The sequence below is a fragment of the Arachis ipaensis genome, chromosome B3 (assembly GCF_059453495.1).
Source record: "Arachis ipaensis isolate K30076 ecotype BB chromosome B3, ASM5945349v1, whole genome shotgun sequence".
In the NCBI taxonomy this organism is placed as follows: Eukaryota; Viridiplantae; Streptophyta; class Magnoliopsida; order Fabales; family Fabaceae; genus Arachis; species Arachis ipaensis.
In genome coordinates this window covers 144,701,448-144,722,823 of record NC_142438.1, presented here as the reverse complement: position 1 = coordinate 144,722,823, position 21,376 = coordinate 144,701,448, and the positions used below count along the sequence as shown (strand labels likewise).

At 32.4% G+C, this 21,376-nt stretch overlaps 3 protein-coding genes across 3 annotated transcripts; 2 read left to right on the top strand and 1 right to left on the bottom strand.

Moving 5' to 3' along the window:
• The first annotated feature begins 3,846 nt into the window (after positions 1–3,846).
• Positions 3,847–7,973, top strand: SAL1 (SAL1 phosphatase-like protein). Its single transcript, XM_016334954.3, has 8 exons — positions 3,847–4,311; positions 4,613–4,688; positions 5,401–5,474; positions 5,563–5,768; positions 6,384–6,591; positions 6,685–6,783; positions 6,889–7,042; positions 7,323–7,973. Exons 1-8 carry the CDS (start codon positions 4,027–4,029, stop codon positions 7,484–7,486), a joined length of 1,266 nt encoding a protein of 421 aa, XP_016190440.1. The 5' UTR covers positions 3,847–4,026; the 3' UTR covers positions 7,487–7,973.
• Positions 7,974–8,663: 690 nt separating this feature from the next.
• LOC107631495 (UDP-N-acetylglucosamine diphosphorylase 1) lies at positions 8,664–15,167 on the top strand. The gene is made up of 15 exons (XM_016334955.3): positions 8,664–9,104; positions 9,315–9,369; positions 9,476–9,627; positions 11,042–11,081; positions 11,832–11,921; positions 11,998–12,110; positions 12,205–12,279; positions 12,777–12,816; positions 12,992–13,074; positions 13,178–13,255; positions 13,388–13,531; positions 14,169–14,236; positions 14,374–14,488; positions 14,593–14,749; positions 14,837–15,167. Exons 1-15 carry the CDS (start codon positions 8,934–8,936, stop codon positions 14,932–14,934), a joined length of 1,479 nt encoding a protein of 492 aa, XP_016190441.1. The 5' UTR covers positions 8,664–8,933; the 3' UTR covers positions 14,935–15,167.
• A 531-nt stretch (positions 15,168–15,698) lies between these two features.
• On the bottom strand, positions 15,699–19,544 carry LOC107631497 (eukaryotic initiation factor 4A-3). The gene is made up of 8 exons (XM_016334956.3): positions 19,142–19,544; positions 18,817–19,057; positions 18,627–18,707; positions 17,918–18,025; positions 17,718–17,837; positions 17,443–17,610; positions 16,286–16,372; positions 15,699–16,090 (listed from the first exon to the last, which is right to left on the bottom strand). The coding sequence occupies exons 1-8, from the start codon at positions 19,459–19,461 to the stop codon at positions 15,977–15,979; spliced, it is 1,239 nt and encodes a 412-aa protein (XP_016190442.1). The 5' UTR covers positions 19,462–19,544; the 3' UTR covers positions 15,699–15,976.
• Between the last annotated feature and the right edge of the window lie 1,832 nt (positions 19,545–21,376).

Below are 21,376 nucleotides of genomic sequence, written 5' to 3'. Positions count from 1 at the left end.
TAATGATCTACATGAACAAAAAACAGTTTTTGGACATACCCTTATTCTTTTGCCCTTGGTCTTAACACTTTTTTTGCATTACCTAACACCACTAGGTGTCAACAAAATATTTGTTGGTCAACAATAAGTCACCTTTAGCCACCACAATTTTAGCCACAAGAGACCTTCCCTTATTATTATTCTCTTGTCTATTTATATCTCATGCATATATAGTCTTTATACAGAAATTATTTTTAATATAGAAAGAGAGATGGTGTTTTGGTTGAATATTGATATTTGAAGTGTATTATAGTAGTATGGAAATCATTCAACACGCCCCCCACGTGTTGCAACACGCCCCCACGTGTTGGCTTCTCACCCAAAAAATCCACTCATCTGTAATTACACCAAATACTCTCATTTTCAACAAAAATACCAATATTTTTTCCATACCAAAAAAATTAGCCGTCTTTATACACCTTAGTATATACATACAACAGTACAACTTTTTTAATAGCTATTTTGTTTTTTTCCATTTTATTTTATTTCTTGGGTGAATTTTGGGAAAAAAAAGTAGCGCTCAGATAGTGACATGGAGGTAGATAACGGGGAGAATTATTAGGGAGGTTAAAAATTAATTCAAATTCAATTAAAAAAAAATTGACTCAAATTTTCAAAATTCATCCATATCGTCCAAATAAAAAATTATTCATTATATTTTGATAAATAGATTTTACTGAAATGTTTTATAAAACGTTGAAACAAATGAAAAACATTAGAAAAACAATATATATATATATATATATATATATTGTTACCTAATTTTAAAGGAGATGAATATATCCTATTGAGTATGTGACACTTTATTTATTTAATTTGCTGATTTTGATATTAGGAGAGGAAATCTGAGTTTTTGTCACAAGAAATAATATTTGTACTAATTTTTTTTTGTATATTTTTATAGTATAAAAAATATTTCTTATCAATTATTTTAGTAAAAAAATAAAAAGATATATAAAAAAGAGTATACAAAATTATGCATATAATATTTTTTTAACTATATATCCAAATCAATTCTTAAAGAATTTTGTCAAATAAAGTATTATATGTCTTTTTGTCAAATTTTTAATAATTTATTTATCTAAATAAAAATAATAAATTTAACTAAAAAATAATATACTTTAATTTTATAAAATTCAGAATCTTCATGCAATAAAATTTTGTTGAAAATCAAAATTTTTTATGTAAAATTTTTTAAGAATCTATTTTGATATATATATATATTGGATTTGGATCTTTTAAAATTTGAATTTTATTTTAGAGAATAAAGTGTGATCTTCTACTCTTGAATTGTTTCTTTTTCATATTTATTCTTGGTTCCATTTATGAAATTAATGGTGAGAGATCACACCTTACTCTATAAGGTGAAATTCAAATTTTAGATGATCTAAATTTATATATATTTATAACACATGCGATAAAGGGATGAGCCAATGAGTAATAGTTCAAATGGCATAGTCTCCCCATACTCAATTAAGAGGTTGAGGATTCGAGTCTCCTATCTTTGGTAAAAAAAAATAAAAAATAAATAAAGGGATGAGATTTTGACACGTGGATGTGGGGACCACGGAATTGCAACGAGGAAAGGATGGCTGTTTTCCTGGGAAAAAGAAAGGGGTTGAGAAGTTTGGGAATGGAACGTTTTTTATGTCATGCTTTTCTTATGCAAACAAGCCACCTTCTCTCCCTCACACACATCCCACCTCCCCACCCCAACATCACAAACACAAATACAGTGTGAAATGCGATACTAAAACCATCTCTGGTGTTTCCAATCTCATTCATTACTCTCTTCTTAGACTAACACTGGTGTTTCCAATCTCATTCATTACTCTCTTCTTAGACTAACACTGGGGAGTTAAGATACCTAATCATATGCAAAGAATTCCACCTCATATCTTTCACAATAAAGAATGCATATATTTGCACATTCCCATTAGCAGCTTTTATATCAACGCCTATATAAAACATATAGGAAGGTTTTCACATGTACCACCGTACTTTTTTGGTACACTGATATTTCATTTTTTTTACTATTAAAATATATAATAAAATAATTAGAAGGATAAAATTGAATAGAAATATATTGAGAGATTTTACTTTGTTGGAGAACACCATAAAAAAGACACAAATTATTCCCTTAACCCATAGAAAGAACGAGGAAATTAAAATCGTATACTTCTGTGTTGTGTTGTGTTGTTTTATTTGTTACACTTTTACTTTTTTTTGTTTTTAACTATTAACCAATTTTCATTGATCATTTTATCTCTTTTTGTTATTGTTTTTTTTTTCTCCTTTTAGTTTCTCCAAAAAAATAAACTTGTAATTGTGTGCGGTGCGTTTTAAGCAGACTTTTGCTATTATTTCTTATAATTACTGAAATAACACACACATTACTATTATTTCTTATATTTGTATATTTGTTTCTTCTCCTTAAAAATCAAAACACTTAGGTATTCTTTTGTTCTTTAAAAAAAAAATAGAAGTTGCTAGGTATATATATAGTGTTTACTATGTTTTATTGATAGTCAAATATATAAGTTTTCAATAAAATAACTTTAATAAGTATTTATCTAAACAATAGTATTTACCCATTAATAATAGAATTAAATGATATGATTGTATTAAAATTTAAAATTAATAATTTATAAAACTAATCGCAATAAAATATATTTAAAATAAAAGGATTAATTATCTTTTTTATAAGCATAATTTTTTTATGCTTCTATAAGTATAATTTTTATTTGATTATTTATTTATTATTATGTAGAGAAAAAGACTATTGTCACACCTCAATTAATAAAATTTTATTTAATCATCTTAAATTACCTTTTTTTTTCTATTTTATACCTAAATTAATATTACCCAAATTTATTATCACTAATACTATAAAATAAATTAATGTTTTTTAATCATATAATAATAGTCATGTGCATATATAATACATGGCATATAGTATATAGTATATGATAATTAAAAAAAATGTACAGATGAATTATAAGGTACAACATATATATTCTGAATTTTCACCTAATATTATTTTATTGTGTTTATGCAATTTAAACTAATAACGAGTAAATTAAAATGATCAGAAATGTTCTTGTCAATTTCACAAATTTTATATAAATTTACTTATTTTATTTGATAATTATATAATTTTTTAGAAAAGAATTTTATTCTAGTACTTGAATAAAATAAAAATTATTTTTAAATAAAAGAAAGAATTATGTTGACATTGATTTTTAATTAAATTTAAAAATTATTATTATTATTATTAAAAAATATTATTTGATTCGAATTTTTATGTGAAAAAAAAATTATTTAATTTTTTATTTGATTTTTTTAACCATTTTATGGCTCAATCAATTTCAAAAACTTCTATTGATGGTATCCATCCTAACATAGCCGCTGGATCACTATTTTTTTTTTTTCTATTTAGTCTTTATTCCAGGATTTTTTTGACATTGCAATACATACTAATGGACAAAAATTTAACTTATAACTTATCCGTACTTGGTACAGCGGTGTTCCACTAAAGTAGTTGGAGCATGTGAAAATTTTCCAAACATATAATCTCAGCTGCACAGCATTTCAATCAATCATGAATGTATTAAAATCATTCTGATAAAAAACAATTAATAACCTGAGCTCAGTAAAGTTAATAATTGTATTCAGATCAGATTCATTAGCATCTCTTAGTTATCCACTTATCATATTCATACTCCCATTGCTCTACTATTTTTTATTTTTTTAACATGCTCTTCTATTTTCTTATACCTATTAGTTTTTGTTTCTGATTTGGGCCTTTTGGCCCGCCATTGTAAAAAAAATGTAATTTTAAAAACTGAGAAAGGGATAATGGCGGAGGAAAGAGATTTGGAGAGCAAAATGGATGGGCCAAAGAGAAAAGCAAGACATGGGAATTATGAGTGAAATGCAAATGCTACTATAACGGAACCACTTTTTTCTTAAAAATAAAAAATAAAAATGAAAATGTGTACACCCACACGTTGGCTAGGAGCAAGAGCAGTTGCAGTTGGAAGTGGAAGAACAGGTGATTGCAGCTGCTTTTGTGTCACCAATTTCAGAAACCAACCCATCATCACCACCACCATCTCTGCAACTCCTCGGGGGACAAGAAGGCCTTTCTCCGTGTTTTATTCTTATTCCTCACCTTTTCTAGCTGCTGCTGCTTCTTCTTCTTCAATGCCTTACGACAAGGAGCTAGCTGCTGCGAAAAAAGCAGCGACTCTGGCCGCTCGTCTCTGCCAGGTACCCCACAATCCCTTCCCACTCAAGTTGCAATCTTTTCACATCTTAGTCTTCAGGGTTTCTGTAAAAATCTTTACTTTGCAAATGGGTGTGCGATTTACTGAAATTTTCGATTTGTTTATTGTGCAATAGCATTGCTATACTTTGTATTGGGGGTGGACAGTTTTCTATGTCAATTGATAAAGTGTGTGTTCAAGCCCATCGTTGGTCCAAACCCTATAACAGAACTTTGCTATGAATGAATGAATGATCTTGTTTCCAATGGATGCTGATTGCTGCTTGTGTGGTTTGTTTGTTACAGAAAGTACAAAAGGCTCTTTTGCAATCCGATGTCCACTCAAAATCTGACAAGAGTCCTGTCACGGTGGCTGATTATGGTTAGTTGTCTTACTTCTCAAGGCATGATCAAGATTGCTTATTTTTGCTGCAATCACTGATTTTGATAGCCTATAATTACTAGACTTCAAATGTACCTAGTATGACTCAATGCATAACTACAAGTATTTCAATAAATTTTATGTTAAGCAAAACAAGCTGATTCATGTGTTAGATAAGTGGACATTCCATTAGGCTGCAATTGTTTCCTAGAACTGGGACTGAGACGGGGGACTGGGATTGAGTATTGTGTTTGGTGATGAGATCCCGGGATACAAAATTTTAGAGACCGAGTATAGTGACACCGGGAACTGAAATTTTTAGGGATTGAAATTTTTATAACATTTCTTTCTAGATATTCTCATTTATCTTTTTAATTTTCAAATATACCCCTCAGTTTTAATATTTATCTTAAACTAAACATGATACTGAGACATAACTCAATCCAGTATATTTTACACCAAATACAATACAGAGACTTAATTCAGTCTGTCTCCCTTTCAAACGCAGTCTTATAGAATTGCAATTTGAATCCCTACTTGAAGCTTCAGTTTTGAATGCTATATGTTCTCGCCTTCTGTCTAACGTGATTCAGCTTAAAGAAAGTTATTTATGACTTTTGCTGCTATTTTCCATTCTAATTTGTTCATTTAGATTTACCTGAAATGCAGATTTGATAGGTTTACCTCTGTGTTGTTTACATATGGCTTACAGGTTCACAAGCCTTGGTTAGCTTTGTACTTGAGAGAGAGCTTCCTTCTGAACCATTTTCATTGGTAGCTGAGGAGGTGAAATTGTAAACTTTACAGATTTCTCGGACATACAGAATCTAGTTTATTTTCTATTCTTGAATGTAAAATCCAGTTTATACTCTAGGATTCAGGGGATCTTCGCAAAGAAAGTGGCCAGGAAACACTGAAGCGTATTACGGAACTTGTCAATGATACTCTTGCCAGTGAAGAGTCTGATAGGTTTACTGCTTTAACAACAGAAGATGTACTTAGGGCCATTGACAATGGTAAATCTGAAGGTGGTTCTGTTGGGCGGCACTGGGTTTTGGATCCAATTGATGGCACTAAAGGGCAAGTTTTTTCCCCTTCGTTTTTCTTCCCTGCTTCCTAAATCTGATATAGTGTATATGCTGTCTCAGCATGTCTAAATTTCATTTGTTCCCCTTCATGAAAAATTAGGCTTTTCATTTAGCATGGACCCATTCGAAATATCTCATATCCTAAATATATAAATTTTATGAAGTGTTATTATCTTTGCTATTAACTTTGGTGTAAGTATCCAAGATGTTACTTTGACTAGAAATTAAGGAAAGGAGGTTCAGATTCATTTTATTTTATAAAAACAGTTTTATTTTTTACAGACATTTTCAATTTTAGTTTGCAGCAAGGCTTGTGAAATACACAATTTAGTTTCCTTAGAAGACTATTGATTGCTGAAAATTGAAATCACTGGACATGTTAAAAAAAGATTTAAGATATAAGCTCATGGTGTGGTTACAATTATAAAACATAATCCTAGACTTGTGTTATCCATTGCCACTGTCATTATTAAACCCTTGGTTCTATGGTTCCTTTTGTCATTAGTTTCATAATTTGCAACCAACATCTGTTTCACTTTGCAATGTGGCTTTGCTATTGTGATACTGGGTCATTGTGTAACTAAATGCCTGTGAAATGAAACTATAGGTTTGTAAGAGGAGATCAATATGCCATAGCATTAGGTTTACTTCATGAAGGGAAGGTTGTATTGGGCGTGTTGGCTTGTCCAAATCTTCCACTGACATCCATTGGCAATAATCAGCAGTCTTCTTCTAATGAAGTTGGTTGTCTTTTCTTTGCTAAAGTAGGTGATGGAGCATACATGCAGTCATTGAATGGTTTGACACATATTAAGGTTGGTGCTTATTGAATAGTATATTACTTGACACTTTTGATGGTGTCCTTGACGATTTTTATCTTACTATATGACAATTGTTATCACATCCAGGTGCATGTCACTGATACTGGGAATCCAGAAGAAGCATCATTTTTTGAATCTTTTGAAGCAGCACATTCATCACATGACTTGTCTAGCTCCATTGCAGAAGTATTGCTCTGTCTTTATTCAAAAACATTTATCCTTTTTTATGTATCTGTTTTCTCGAAAAGAAGATCTGTAGTAATTCGTTTAACATGATGTCACCATAAACAGAAACTCGGTGTCAAAGCTCCTCCAGTTAGAATTGACAGTCAAGCAAAATATGGAGCTCTTTCCAGAGGAGATGGGGCCATATATTTGCGTTTCCCTCACAAAGGATACCGTGAGAAAATATGGGATCATGCTGCTGGCAGCATTGTTGTAACTGGTGCGCGTTTTAATTTCTTTTTTATCTTTTTTTATTTTTCATTGTCTAGGTTTACACTCCAAAGATGAGTTAATATATTTATTGAACTTATTATTTTAATAGCATATATACCCACAAGTGTGGTTGAATATGCTGAAGATTTTGACTTCCATTCACATATTATAAGTGCAATATCTAGGTTCCTGCATGGTTTTCAAAATCTTCCAAATTGATTATGTCTTTGTCGTCTTCTTCTACTAAATGCATGTACACGTTTGTTTGATGAATTCGACTTCTATAGAAGCCGGAGGTATTGTCACAGATGCTGCAGGGAACCCTTTGGACTTCTCGAAAGGAAAGTTTCTTGATGTAGCCTCTGGTATTATTGTTACAAACCAGAAATTGATGCCATCACTTCTGAGAGCAGTTAAAGAAGCCCTCAATGAGAAAGGCTCATCCTTGTGATTTCCGCTTATGTTCTACAATAGAGCTTGCTATGGTTGCCAGCTCCTGCTTCCAGCTATATGGGATCTCCCCTCAATTGAGCTATATACTTCGCACTTGATCTGAAGAAACTAGATGCATGATTCAACTCTATTAATATTCTGGTTTTTGCTTCTGGTATTGTCTTGAAATATTCCTGGTGTTTAATCTTTTCTCCATCTATGTTCTCATTTTTCTCTCCAAATCTTTTACCATACCATTAATAAACTAGTACCTTCAATAACATAACCAGCAAATGTGAACCATGAAGCATGAAATTATCAACCGTTTCATTTCATATATGCCTTGAAAGATTATGATTGGGAAGAATTTTTGTGAATACCAGATGAGAAAGGGATGCGCCATGGGTTCTTTTATGTATGAATGAATTGTTGATTGTGGATAATTTGATATGCTATATTTGGTTATTTACGAGTAAAAACTCGTATACAGTTGTTTTTATATAAAATTGATAGTTACATACTGTTGATAATACTTTAATTAAATTTGTCAAATCATTTAATTATTTTAAATATTAATTTTATATAAAAATAGAAAATAGTTACGCGTGAATTTTTACTTTATCTACATGACAGCGTTGGGTATGCAATGCTTTGTGCTGGTTTTTAAAGATTTTGTTACTGTGTGAAGTAAGTGCGATACTTATACGTGCGTAAAGTGTTGCAATGATAGAGAAAGGGTGGTGATTGGAATTTCAATGAAGTGGGCCATGTCATGTTATATAGTATTTGATAAAATCAAAGAGCATATCCGTATAATATATTTGACATATGCTTTTGCCTCACCCGCAAATACCAATATTGTTAATTATTGTAATGTCATTGCTTCTAAGATAAAATTATCAACTTAAGATACTTCCAAAACACTCTTTTGTTCTGGCAAATAAAATGCGTCCTTCTGGTAGGTGCTACTCTTAAAGTCATTTTTAGTGCCACTGTTTGGTGGCTGCTACTCGCTAATGTGTAGCTCAACGAGAGCTATCAGTAGTTAAAGATAAAGAATCTTTTCAGGGATGAACCAGTCGTGTCTTTTGAAGCAAAGAATATGAAACAAGAGTCAAAATTAATTAATATATAAATATAAATTTTTTATTGTTGTGTTACATGCTAAAGATGTCATCATTTTGGGATTCATAAAATTGTGACACGTGTGTTGAATAACCATATCTTACAGACTTACCGTAAAGGAAGGAAAAGAGGGGCAAATGGGGAAATTCAGGTGGAGAGGGTTGGGAGGGGAAGAGAGGTGGTTAGTGATTTGATTCTTGTCTTCCTGGCGAGGGCTACTACTAAAAACACTAAAACAAATACTGTTACTTTGTGTTGGAGTATCCGTAACCAACAAACCCAACCATACACTTATTAACACTCAACGCTCTATTGTTGAGATCTGAAATCTCAAAAACAAAATGAGGGAACCGTCGTCGGTGGGATTCGAAGCAAACGGCGTCGTTTCCCCTACTCCTATTCCCCCCCAGCCTCTCCTTGAGAGGCTCAAGGACTATGGCCAGGAAGACGCTTTTGCCCTCTGGGATGAGCTCACCCCTGACGAGCGCCACTTTCTTGTCAAGGATATCGAGGTAAATTTTATTCTTCTTTCTTTCTATTTTTGGACCTGACCTTAGATTTTTTGCCCCTTTCACATTCGATTTGCTGCTGTATCGGTTTCAGTTCACCGAATCGAAGCTCTGCATATTCTGGTTTTCGTTTTCTTTTTCTGGATCAGTTGAGTAATTCGAATTGTTTTGGATTTTTTTTCTATTGATTTAATCTGTTGTTGCGTGTTGCAGAGTTTAGATCTTTCGAGGATTGACCGGATTATACGATGCTCGCTTCGATCTCAAGGTATTTGGTTTAATAATTGATTTTATTGTTTTTTGAATCGTATGGATGTTTGCAACCACGTGAGTTTCACGTGCATGCATGCTTGGATTAATGATGGATGATTCAGGGCTGCCGACGGCTGCCATTGAACCGGTGCCAGAGAGCAGCGTGTCGACGGTGGAGGATAGAACGCAGGAGGAGAGGGAGAGATGGTGGAAGATGGGCTTGAAGGCCATTTCCGATGGCAAAGTAGCTGTATTGCTTTTATCCGGTGGCCAGGTATCAATGAATGTATATTGCAAATTTGGAATACTAATTGTTTACGTCATTGCATACTTTGGTGCAATTTATTTTTGAATGGTAAAAAGGTCATTATTAAGCTATATTCAGGTATTTCAGTAACCAACCTCCCCCCCTTTCTTCTCTCCTCCTCCTCCTCTATAGCAGCAGTTATCTTAATTATGATGGAGAATACTAAATTCATTTCTTCGATGATGATTTTAGGATCCAAAGTATATCTAATTATCCGGATATTACATCCCACCGACCAAGTACTAATTGGTATTTAAATTCTAAACAAATATGCAAATATGCAATGATGAGTTTGGTTTACCTTTTTAGTGTAACTTTACTACATTAACAGGGGTATTATTTTGTAAAACATTTTTTTTGTACCTTCTTTTGTGTGGTATAAAGAGACAGATTATTTATCTTTTTTTCATTTCTTATCGATGACTTTTAACACAAAAAATGAAAAGTGTATAAGAGAAATATACACAGAGATGGAATATATAACATTCTTTTATATTGTGTGACGAAAAAAGATCAGGAGGAATTTGATTTCTTTAGTTTTCTATCAGCATTATTTTGTTATAATGTCCACATCCTTTGTGGTTGTTCTCCATTAGAGACAAGCTAACCATCGTGGGTCTTTCATATTGATTCTTCTTAAAAGCAACATCATTGGCTGAAAAGATGTTTAAAAATGTAAAAGAACCTGCTTTCCCATCCCCGGTTAAATTTTTTAAAGAAAAAACTATAATAGTAAACGTTTTGATGTTTTACGATATGCCGATATGATGCAGCTTTTTTTCTGTATTTCACTTATAATAATAACGTAATCGATGAAAAAGTGGTGGCTCTAACGGAGTTAGTGTAATCATTAAGTACGATAAAGTTGCTTTATCTTGCCTTCGTTTCCCAATTCCCACTCTCTCTCATGTGGTCGGATTCCGCAAAAAAGCATAAAGATGCACATTACCGCAATATTTGCTCCAGTAATTAAATTTTAATCCACGCTTATCTAAATTCTCTCCCCCCCCCCCCCTCCTCCCCGTCTTTCCTCTTTCTCTTTTTCATTACTCAAGTTATTTTGGTAATTTACTTTTCCTGATATAATATCTGAATCTGAATACTATTTCAGTGGTATTTTTATTTCACTAAAGTGAGCATTTATAAGCTCTATTTTTAAGTATGAAACACAACGTCCGACAGTAAATTTTGAGAAATAATTGATAAAGAATGGGATGTATCATGCAATATTTTAGTGTTATTTATTTTTTGGATGCTCAATTTCCAAACCTAACTCCCGCACACGTTTTTTTTATGTAGTATTAAATCTCATTCTTCACTGCTAAATTTTCCATACTGTGTGTTTGGCTGACTTGAGAATGTACCAAAACAAAAAATGCAGGGGACCCGGCTTGGAAGTGCAGATCCTAAGGGATGTTTTAGTGAGTACTTCTCATTGTCTGAATTGATATTGAAATCAAATTTTTGAAGTTCAAGTTGCTTCAGTCGGCACTTAAAGTTTGAATAGTTTATTCTTCCCGTCTAAAATTTTAATTTTATGAAGTACAATAAAGTTATCACCTCCTATTGTATTCATCAATTTATCGGCGCTTAATGTGTGGAAAAAAAATGTTCCCTGAAATATTTATCTTTTACCTTTTTGTAGGTTAGTTAATGCTTAAAATTTCCACATGATTAGTTTATGTTTATCCCCTTCGTTTCCTGGGAAGATCTTTTTAACTAGAAGTTCAGAAGTCATGGGGGACCCGGATCTTCCAGACTATTAAACTTTGGGCAGAGAACACTAACTCACTTTAAAATCAATATAGATTCCTTAGTTTACGTTAGTTGAATGTTGCACATGGGTGGGTTATAATTATACACAACATAATATTTGCATGTTAAAGTAAAAGCAGCTGAATATTTCTGATTCTAGGACCAACATTTTTCCTAACAATTAATACTAACTGCTTTTTCTCTAATCTGTTTTGAGTTCTTCTGACCATTTTGTCTTGCCAAAGTTTCTGTTATGGGATAACTCCAATTTATATTTCTCTGAAATTTGGATAAGGCTCTGTTTATCTTTTCATTTACGAATTTATTATTTTCATTTTATTTTATTGAGATTGTGCTTAGAGAGTAAAATCATGAAACTCATCTGTTTTTCAATCTATAATCATATTTCATTTTAGATATTGGACTTCCTTCTGGAAAATCACTTTTTCAACTTCAAGCTGAGAAGATTTTGTGTGTACAGAGATTAGCTGCGCAAGCTAATGAGAGTAAGTCTCACTTATCTTGGTTTAGTTTATTCGTGTTTTACTTTATTTCTCATCTTCGTCGGTCCATGTATTGCAGGTTCTGCTTCTTCTGTACAAATACACTGGTACATCATGACCAGTCCATTCACTGATGAGGCGACACGCAAATTCTTTGAGAGTCATAAATATTTTGGTCTTGAAGCAGAACAGGTAAGGTGTCTTAGTTCTTTAAATCTCAGGATTGTACTATCTCTACCCATTTTTACTGTTGCTTGCTTACTTTGGACATGCCTCTTTGATATAGGTTACCTTTTTCCAGCAGGGGACCATCCCCTGTGTTTCCAAGGATGGTAGATTTATTATGGAGACTCCATACAGGGTATGACTCCACTCCCTATTTTACTGAGATTCATGCTAGGTGTCCTTTTTCTCTCGTTCTTTGCTTTCAAATTTGATGAAATAACTTTGTCTCCTGTTCATGTTATTTTGACTGCCAATCAGATTTCTTTTTTCTCGGTTAGAAAATAACGGTCCAAGAGCTTATATTATAACATATGGTTGCTTATAAATGATATAAGTCTTTGATCATGTCATAATTTGCAAAACTGACTGAATTTTCAAGGAATAATACTGCTAACCATTCTAGAACATGAGCATTTGATAATATTGGTTGAACTAAACTCGTGTCATGCAAACAACTGGGGAAGGAGTTCATTTGTTTCCATTTTTAACTTGTGAACGAAGATACTTTATATGAAACAATGAAGTAATACCAAATAGTAGGAGTTACTTTTTATTTTTGTTTATTTATTTCTAAAAAAACTATAGTTCCTTTGAATTCTAGCTCGAGGTATAATATTTATACTTTGAAACCAGGTGGCAAAGTCTCCTGATGGGAATGGTGGAGTGTATTCAGGTACTTTACGTGTGCTCTCTAATTCTATTTTTTATTTTTATGGAATATGTGCTCTTTTATATATTCCAATCTATAAGACTGACATGGAGAGTAATATATAAATATATTAAGTATTTTACATATGGTCAAACAAGATTGAATATTATCTTAATATCTTCCCTGTTTTTGGGTTCAGCTCTTAAATATTCCAAATTATTGGAGGATATGGCTTCAAAAGGAATCAAGTATATCGATTGCTATGGAGTTGACAATGCACTGGTGATTGTTCTTTGCTTCCTATTTTATCTTTTAAACTAACTAGATTTCTGTGTCACTGCTCATTTTTTATCTATGGATGTACTGATATGATCTTGTGAAACAGGTTCGAGTTGCCGATCCAACTTTTATAGGTTACTTCATCGATAAAGGTGTGGCTGCTGCTGCAAAAGTTGTCCGCAAGGTAGCATACCGATTAATTATTTCCTCACTAGCACCTAATTATTTATGATAAGTATGTTTTAATCAATGATTCAGTTAATTTTGTACTTTATATTTTATTTTGTCTTTATAAAATCTTGTCACAATGTAATAGGCATATCCACAAGAAAAGGTTGGTGTGTTTGTACGACGAGGTAAAGGTGGACCTCTTACTGTGGTTGAATACAGCGAGTTGGACCCATCACTAGCTTCTGCAGTCAACCAAGCAACTGGCCGTCTTCGTTTTTGTTGGAGTAATGTTGGTCTCTTGTCCTTCTATGCTCTGTTTATAATATCTTGCTTTCTGTTTCCTGCACTTGCTTTGTTATATCATTGAGGATCACTGCCATTGAATTCTAGCTATGATATTCTAGAAATTCTAGAATGGAAAAAAGCAGGGGTTGAAAGTGGTTGAACAAATCAACAACCACTTCCTGAATTAACACCCTACACTTCCTAATTGAGTAAAAGTCACTATATCAACTTTTGATATTTGATAGTGAGTGACATACTGTGATCCAGGAGAGTTTATGCTTTCATACAATCTTAAACTATATGATAGTCGTAAGGCATACTTTAGGAGACAGTGGTTATCTTACAAAAATGGAAATTATCATCTGGTTTTGTGCAAATTATCATCTACTTCTCGTGTGCAGTGATTTGATTCCCATCCTCGTGTATATCACAAAAATTTCTTTGTAAACCAAAACAGTAAATTGATAAAATAATTAAATATCACATGATAATGACTCAGTAGTTTCTATTAATCCATGTAGCCTACCCACTAATAGTAAGACTGTTGTTGCATCATATGCAAGTGGGATTGCAATTGATTGTTATTTTGTTGTTTGCGTATCAATTATCTTCCAGGTTTCTTATTAATCTTGTGATTTCAGGTCTGCTTACACATGTTTACCTTGGATTTTCTAAACCAAGTGGCAAATGGCCTTGAAAAAGACAGCGTGTATGTTTGTTGCTTTCTTTCCTTCACATGCCCTGTGCTCCCATTTTTTTTCTCATCCTCAGAACGGTATCGATATCAGAATTTACCATCTTCTATGTTCTTTGTAGATGTTGACCATGCATTGGTTTTATGTGCAGTTACCATCTTGCAGAGAAGAAAATCCCTTCTATACATGGATATACAACGGGATTAAAACTTGAACAGTTTATATTTGATGCATTTCCTTATGCTCCTACAACTGCACTTTTTGAGGTGATAATAATTCTCTAATTTTCACATGGGACATGGCAATTTCTTTCCTGGTGATTAAGGATGCTATTCTTATTATTTATTCCATGTTATGACTCCATGTGCAGGTACTACGGGAGGAAGAATTTGCACCAGTGAAAAATGCAAATGGATCCAATTATGACACTCCAGACAGTGCAAAACTCCTTGTTCTACGACTCCATACTCGTTGGGTTGTTGCTGCAGGTGGCTTCTTGACACACTCGGTGCCATTGTATTCAACTGGTAAGTTTTTCCTCTTTTATTGCCGCGGATAGTAGAAATATATTCTTTTCTAATTCTTCCTTTCATTGCATTGCCTCTCTCATTCAGGTGTTGAAGTGTCACCGCTGTGTTCATATGCTGGTGAAAACCTGGAACCTATATGTCGAGGAAGAACATTTCACGCACCTTGCGAGATTACATTCTAGTTCCACGTCGTTTCAGCGGCTTTGTTGTGACCTACACAACAATGACCATGTTTTCATTCCATATATCTTGCAACATTAAATTTGTGTATGCAGCTCCATATTCACTTGTATCAATATATATGTATCTTCTTCAATCTGATTTTCCTTGGATTTTGATTTTGGATAATTTTTGGCCACTGATTTGTTTTAGATTTGCAGAGGAATGTACATGCTTCATAAATTTTACTTGAGCATTTATTTGTCCATGCAAACTCTGTTTTCGTTATTCCTCGTATTTCTCAAATTACCGAATGCACTGGTTCATACTCATTTTCAATTTTGAAACCAGTCGCCCGTCAATATATGGCTTTTCCCCTAAATCAAGGAAATCAAGTATCGCAATTCGCAATGGCTTCGCATGCAAAAATGGGTGAAAAAATTACCGCATATATTTGCAGGTTAGGATTGCAAAAGCGAGGAAGAATATTTTTTTCCATTTTCGCATATATTGATTATGAAATTGTAACTAAATGCATAATTTTGTAATTCTATGATTTAACACTTTAAATTAATGAAGGATAAAACTGTTTTATTTCCTCTATTTATTTCTATTTTCAACATTACCGCTGATATTTTATGTGTTTGAATTTTAGCCTTAGAAACATTAAATATAACTAAAATAAATGTTAAATATAAAACTAAAGAATGTCGTTAGGAGTAAAATTAAATAAAAAATCAAAGAGGACCAAACCAATCTTATCCAAAATTTTACCAGTGTAGAGCAATTAAGTTCCAAAGTAAAGGATCTTCCATTAGTTGTATATGCACACAAGCTTGAGAACCAACAAATTACAGATTATTCAGCCTCGAGTTAGAGAGAACTCGTTAGACAAAACAAATCAAGTTAAAAAAGTAAATCTCATTCTCACCACGCCAACAAAAAGAAACGCTACTCTGGTACAGTCAAACCACTGTACATGCAAAAAAAAAAGCCCAATGCAGAGAAACCACATCAAACACACTATCCCTACCTCCATGCAGCACAGGGCAAGACGAAAATATTTTATATAAGATCAGCCACGTTCATTGGCATTTCATCAATCTGAGTACTATAATATTGCTCAATATCTCTCAAAATCTTGATATCGTCACTCTTGACAAAGTTTATTGCAACACCCTGCATATGAAAAAAAAAAGGGTCAATTAAAGTGAACTTATAGGAACTGTAAATAGGAAATCCAACAGATGGCAGGATAAAATTTCATGCATCAACAGTATAAACAACTCAAAACCCTTCCTGACGTAAAGACAAAGTTCAAGAAGGAAAACCATACTCGCTCATTATAAAACTCGGCTTATGTATTAGAAATACCTTGCGTCCAAAACGCCCAGAGCGGCCTATTCGATGAATGTAGAGCTCACGATTATTTGGGAGGTCATAGTTGATGACTAGAGAAACCTGATAACCAAAGGAATGTACAAATCATTAACAGGAGTAACCTTCCCATGCACAGCTTAAATGCTAGAAGTAGGCTGAAAGTGAGCCGAGCTTCGCTAAACCATGCTTAAGCTCGGCTCACAAAAATTAAGCTTGTTTCACGCCTTGACTCATTAACAATCGAGCCTATTTCGTAAGCTCAAACTCGGCTCAACAAAAGCTCACGAACTGGCTCAAATAATAGGAACATAATCTATAATCCTATATCAATAAATTATAACTTATATATATTAAAAAAAATAAATTTAATATATTGTCTATCAATTAATTATAAATTTTTTATTTATGTCCTACATCAAAATTATATATAAAAAATAACTATAAAATTTTAAACAATTAAGAACATTAATATATATATAAAATTATATATTACTATTTTATATGTTATATATATATTAAATTATTAATACGCATATCCTATATGCATTTAATCTATACTTTTAATATTATATATATAATCGAGCCAACTCACGAGCTAATGACCTGAGCTTATCCAAGCTCAAACTCAGCTCATTTAATTTATGAGCTCAAATTCAAGCTCAAGCTCGGCACACAGCTCACGAGTTCAGCTTATCGAGCTATTAATAAGTCGAGCTCGAGCTGGCTTGACTCACTCCCAGCTCTAGCCTAAAAGAGCAGCAGTGCTCATGCTATATTTTAAAGGACATCATATTTCATATAATATACAAAAGTGTCAAACGAGCAACCTAAAGTAGAGTCAAAGTTAGAATTAGAATACCAAGTTTTCTTTAAATCTCAAAAAACTTGAAATGACAGGACCAAATAAGGCAATACACCTCTGGACAATTGGATCATTAGTCTAAATTCCCAAGAGCTACACAAATACTAATCCACTTTTCAACAACTGAGCAATTGTTTGCAGAATTTTCAACCAGGAAATAGAAAACAGTCTAAAATCTGATGAAAAAGGCATCTCATAAATCATAGATCTTCTAATGAATTCAACTAGACTTAAAAATGCACACATTAATGAAAGCCACTAAAAAGAGGAAATACACATAAAAACTTGCCTGCTGTACATCAAGGCCACGTGCCCAGACATCCGTTGTTATTAGCACACGAGTAGTTCCAGCACGAAATTCTGCCATAATTGCATCTCTTTCTTTCTGCGGCATGTCTCCATGCATTGCCGATACAGTGAAATTATTGTTACGCATTTTTTCAGTTAACCAATCCACCTGTTCCAAAACACATAAATGATGAAAAACAATTCTGAAAAATCATAGAACAGCCTGAAAGTTTTATTAATGGAATGCTTATACTATTCCTTGGAAGTTTGGTTTACCTTTCGCTTAGTGTTACAAAATATAACAGCCTGCGTGATAGTAAGGGTATCATAAAGATCACATAGAGTATCAAACTTCCATTCTTCCCGTTCAACTGCAACAAAGAATTGCTTGATGCCCTGCCATGAGAAGGGAGGGGGAATGCATCAATATCCACTGACTCAAAAGGAACTTAAGTAACATAATAACCATTGATTACCTCCAGTGTCAATTCATCACGTTTTACAAGGATCCTTACAGGATCTGTCATGAATTTACTTGTCATCTCCAGTATTTCATGAGGGAGAGTGGCAGAAATCAAGACAACCTACACATAAGAACTAAATGATTCAATGATTGCAAAATACTTCATGATACACACATGCTTTGGAAACTTATAACTGACGTGCAATTGAAAAGATGTTAGGCAACCCTGTCATATTTTCCCGTCATTGAAAGACTTTATAAGGAGCATGGAGATACCAACTCAACAAAGTCAATTCCCAAACAGATGCATACACAAACAAGCACAAAACAAAGGGTCATATTACTGTTGAAGCTTCAAGCTGTTTGCATAGATAAATCATTAAAACTATTCTGACTAAGAACTCTGGCTTGCTTGCTTCATTGTCCTTATTTACACACATGAAGCCATATAGCCTATATTGAAAACAATAAAAATAACAAAGCATTTCACCACTAAGTGAGTTTTGTCGAATGGGTCAAATCTGAAATATACCATTGCGTCATTAACTAAACATATATTTTCTCCATTCCATATTAATAAATCATTTTAATATTATGGGCACAATCATCATTGTATTTAGATTCAACCAAAAAACAGTCATACTGACTTATCAACATGAAAAGGATAGTGACATAAGAGTACATAAGATTTTCAAACTGTAAATTCCATCCCAAACAAGTACCTGAAGCTCTGGTGGCAGATACCTATACACATCATAAATTTGATCCTTAAACCCTCTGCTTAACATCTCGTCCGATTCATCCTATCATCATCAAATTCAAAACAACAAAAGAACACAAATATCAGTCAGTTAGACCCGCACAACAACAAATACGAAACTCAGAAAAAGATCAGAAAAAACACAAACTCACCAGAACCAGCATCTTGATATCTCTGGTGCGCAAAGTCCTCCTTTTGATCATGTCACAGACCCGCCCAGGAGTTCCAGACACCACATGAACACCATGCTCCAGCTTCCTTATATCTTCCCCAACGCTCTTCCCTCCAATGCACGAGTGCGCCTGAATGTTTATGAAATCCCCAATCGCCAATATCACCTTCTCCGTCTGCGCCGCCAGCTCCCTCGTCGGCGACAATATCAACGCCTGAACCCTATCAAAAACAGTTCCAAAGACTCAATTATCTATCACATGAAAATAATAGTAATAACTGGAGAATTAGGGTTAGGGTTCGGACTCGCGAATGGAAGTCTCGACGCGCTGGCAGACGGTGAGGGCGATCATGGAGGTCTTGCCGGTGCCCGACTGGGCCTGGGCGATGACGTCACGACCCTGGATGATTGGCATGACAGCGCGTTGCTGAATGGCCGAGGGCTTCTCGAAGCCGTACTGGTAGATCCCGCGGAGGAGCTCCTCCTTGATCCCCATTTCCTCGAAACTCACGATAGCCTTTACGCCCTCCGTCGTCTCGAAGTCGATGTTCTCCGGCGCGCTCGTCACGCGTCGACGATTTGCCGCGATAGCCGCCGGCGATGAAGGCCCCACCGCTTCTGCCATCGCGCAAGAAGCGAGTTTGAAACAGGGCAACACACACTCAGAAAGCGAAAGCTGAACAAAGCTGATAAAATATAAAAGAGAAAAGGATAAATAAAGTTTTGTCCCACAAATATTTAAATTTTTAACAATTTAAAAATATATTTAAGTTTTTAATCTATTCTATTATATAAAAATCGGATGTCTGCACTTAATGATGGAGCTGACGTGGCATGCTCCGGAGAGTGTTTCCCGATTTAATTATTTTAACTCATTTAATACTATTTATTACCATGACTTAATTATATCACTAATTAATTTGATTAGATATTTAAATATTAATATAATTTATTATAATATATATTATTTAATTAATTTTACTACATTAATTGTAATTTGTTATATTAGTTAATTAATTTATTCATTTATAAAGTCTGAAATAAAATAAATAATTTATTGTTTATTCTAATTGAATTCATTAAATTTAATTATACATTATATACGAATTAATAATAATTTATAAATCACTCTAATTTATAATATTTAATAAAATAATTTATAAATCACTTTATATTATATATGTATTAATAAAATATTATATATATCTTAATGTGTTAATTAAATATTATATACGCACAGAAAAAATAAATACAAAGATGATTTATATAATATTAATAATCATTTTTAGTAGAATAGTGTGTCTCTTATATAGTATTGATAATTGTTGCTTAATTTAAAGTAATTGTATGTTGGTATCTTAAATTTATTTTTCAATAATGACCTAAATAGATAAATCTAATTGAATTGAATGATTATATAAAATATTTTATATTATTAATATACTAAAATTAAATTCATTTTTCAATACAGAATTTTATAGGTAAATTTTATACAAGATTAAGTTATTTTTTATTTTTTTATTTATTTTATCTGTGTTACTTTATTTAATTTTAAGTAGCGCCATATTTACAATTACTGCTAGTATGATATTTTATAAAATATGAAAATCAATTTTTTTTATAATTTAAATATCAATGTTTGAGTTAATTTTAATTTAACTTTTTAAAATTAACGTTATCTTTCATTTAGATCTTAATTAATTTAAAATACAAAAATACTAATCTATTTACTGTCTCTTTAAATAATAATAACTTTAATTTATTTACTGTCTTTTTTTCCTTTTATATTTTGTTTAGCAAAGATAATATATGGATTAGGATGAAGTTAAAAAACACTCTATGTGATGCGTGTTTGGCACTGATAAATTCATATAAAATAGAAGAGAAGAAAACAGAAAGTTAAAGAACACTGAGTTGAATGGTGTAAACAGATTTATTGAAGCCAAGTGTCTGTGCGTGTGTTCTCATGTCTCATCTCATTTTTCAAAATTTAAATACATTTTGAATGTACGAATTTTAATTATATTTGTTTTTTTCCTCTTCAATAAATACTATAATCTCTTCCTATTTTTGCTATAGGCTTGTCTTTTATTTTAAAAAATACAAAAAAAATGTAAAAATAAAAATCAAAGAAATTAAAACTGTTATTATATTTTAAAAAATTAAATGCTCTTTTAATTAAATATCTATGTAATTCTTATCTAGATATAAATTATATTTTAATATATTGAGTGGTAAATATAAAAAAATATATAATAGATAAGTTAAAATAACGAATAATGAGATATCTATTTATTCTATTATATAAAAATCGAATTTTTTCACTTAATGATAAAGTTTACGTGACATGTTTCTTAGAATGTTTCCTTATTTATTTCTTTTAACTCATTAAATACAATTCATTACGGTGGATTAATTATATCAACTAATTGAGATATTTAAGTATCACACAATTTAATATTATGTATATCAATTAATTGAATATAATTGTTAGAGTATAATTAAAATCAATTAGATCAATTAGCATTATTTAACATATC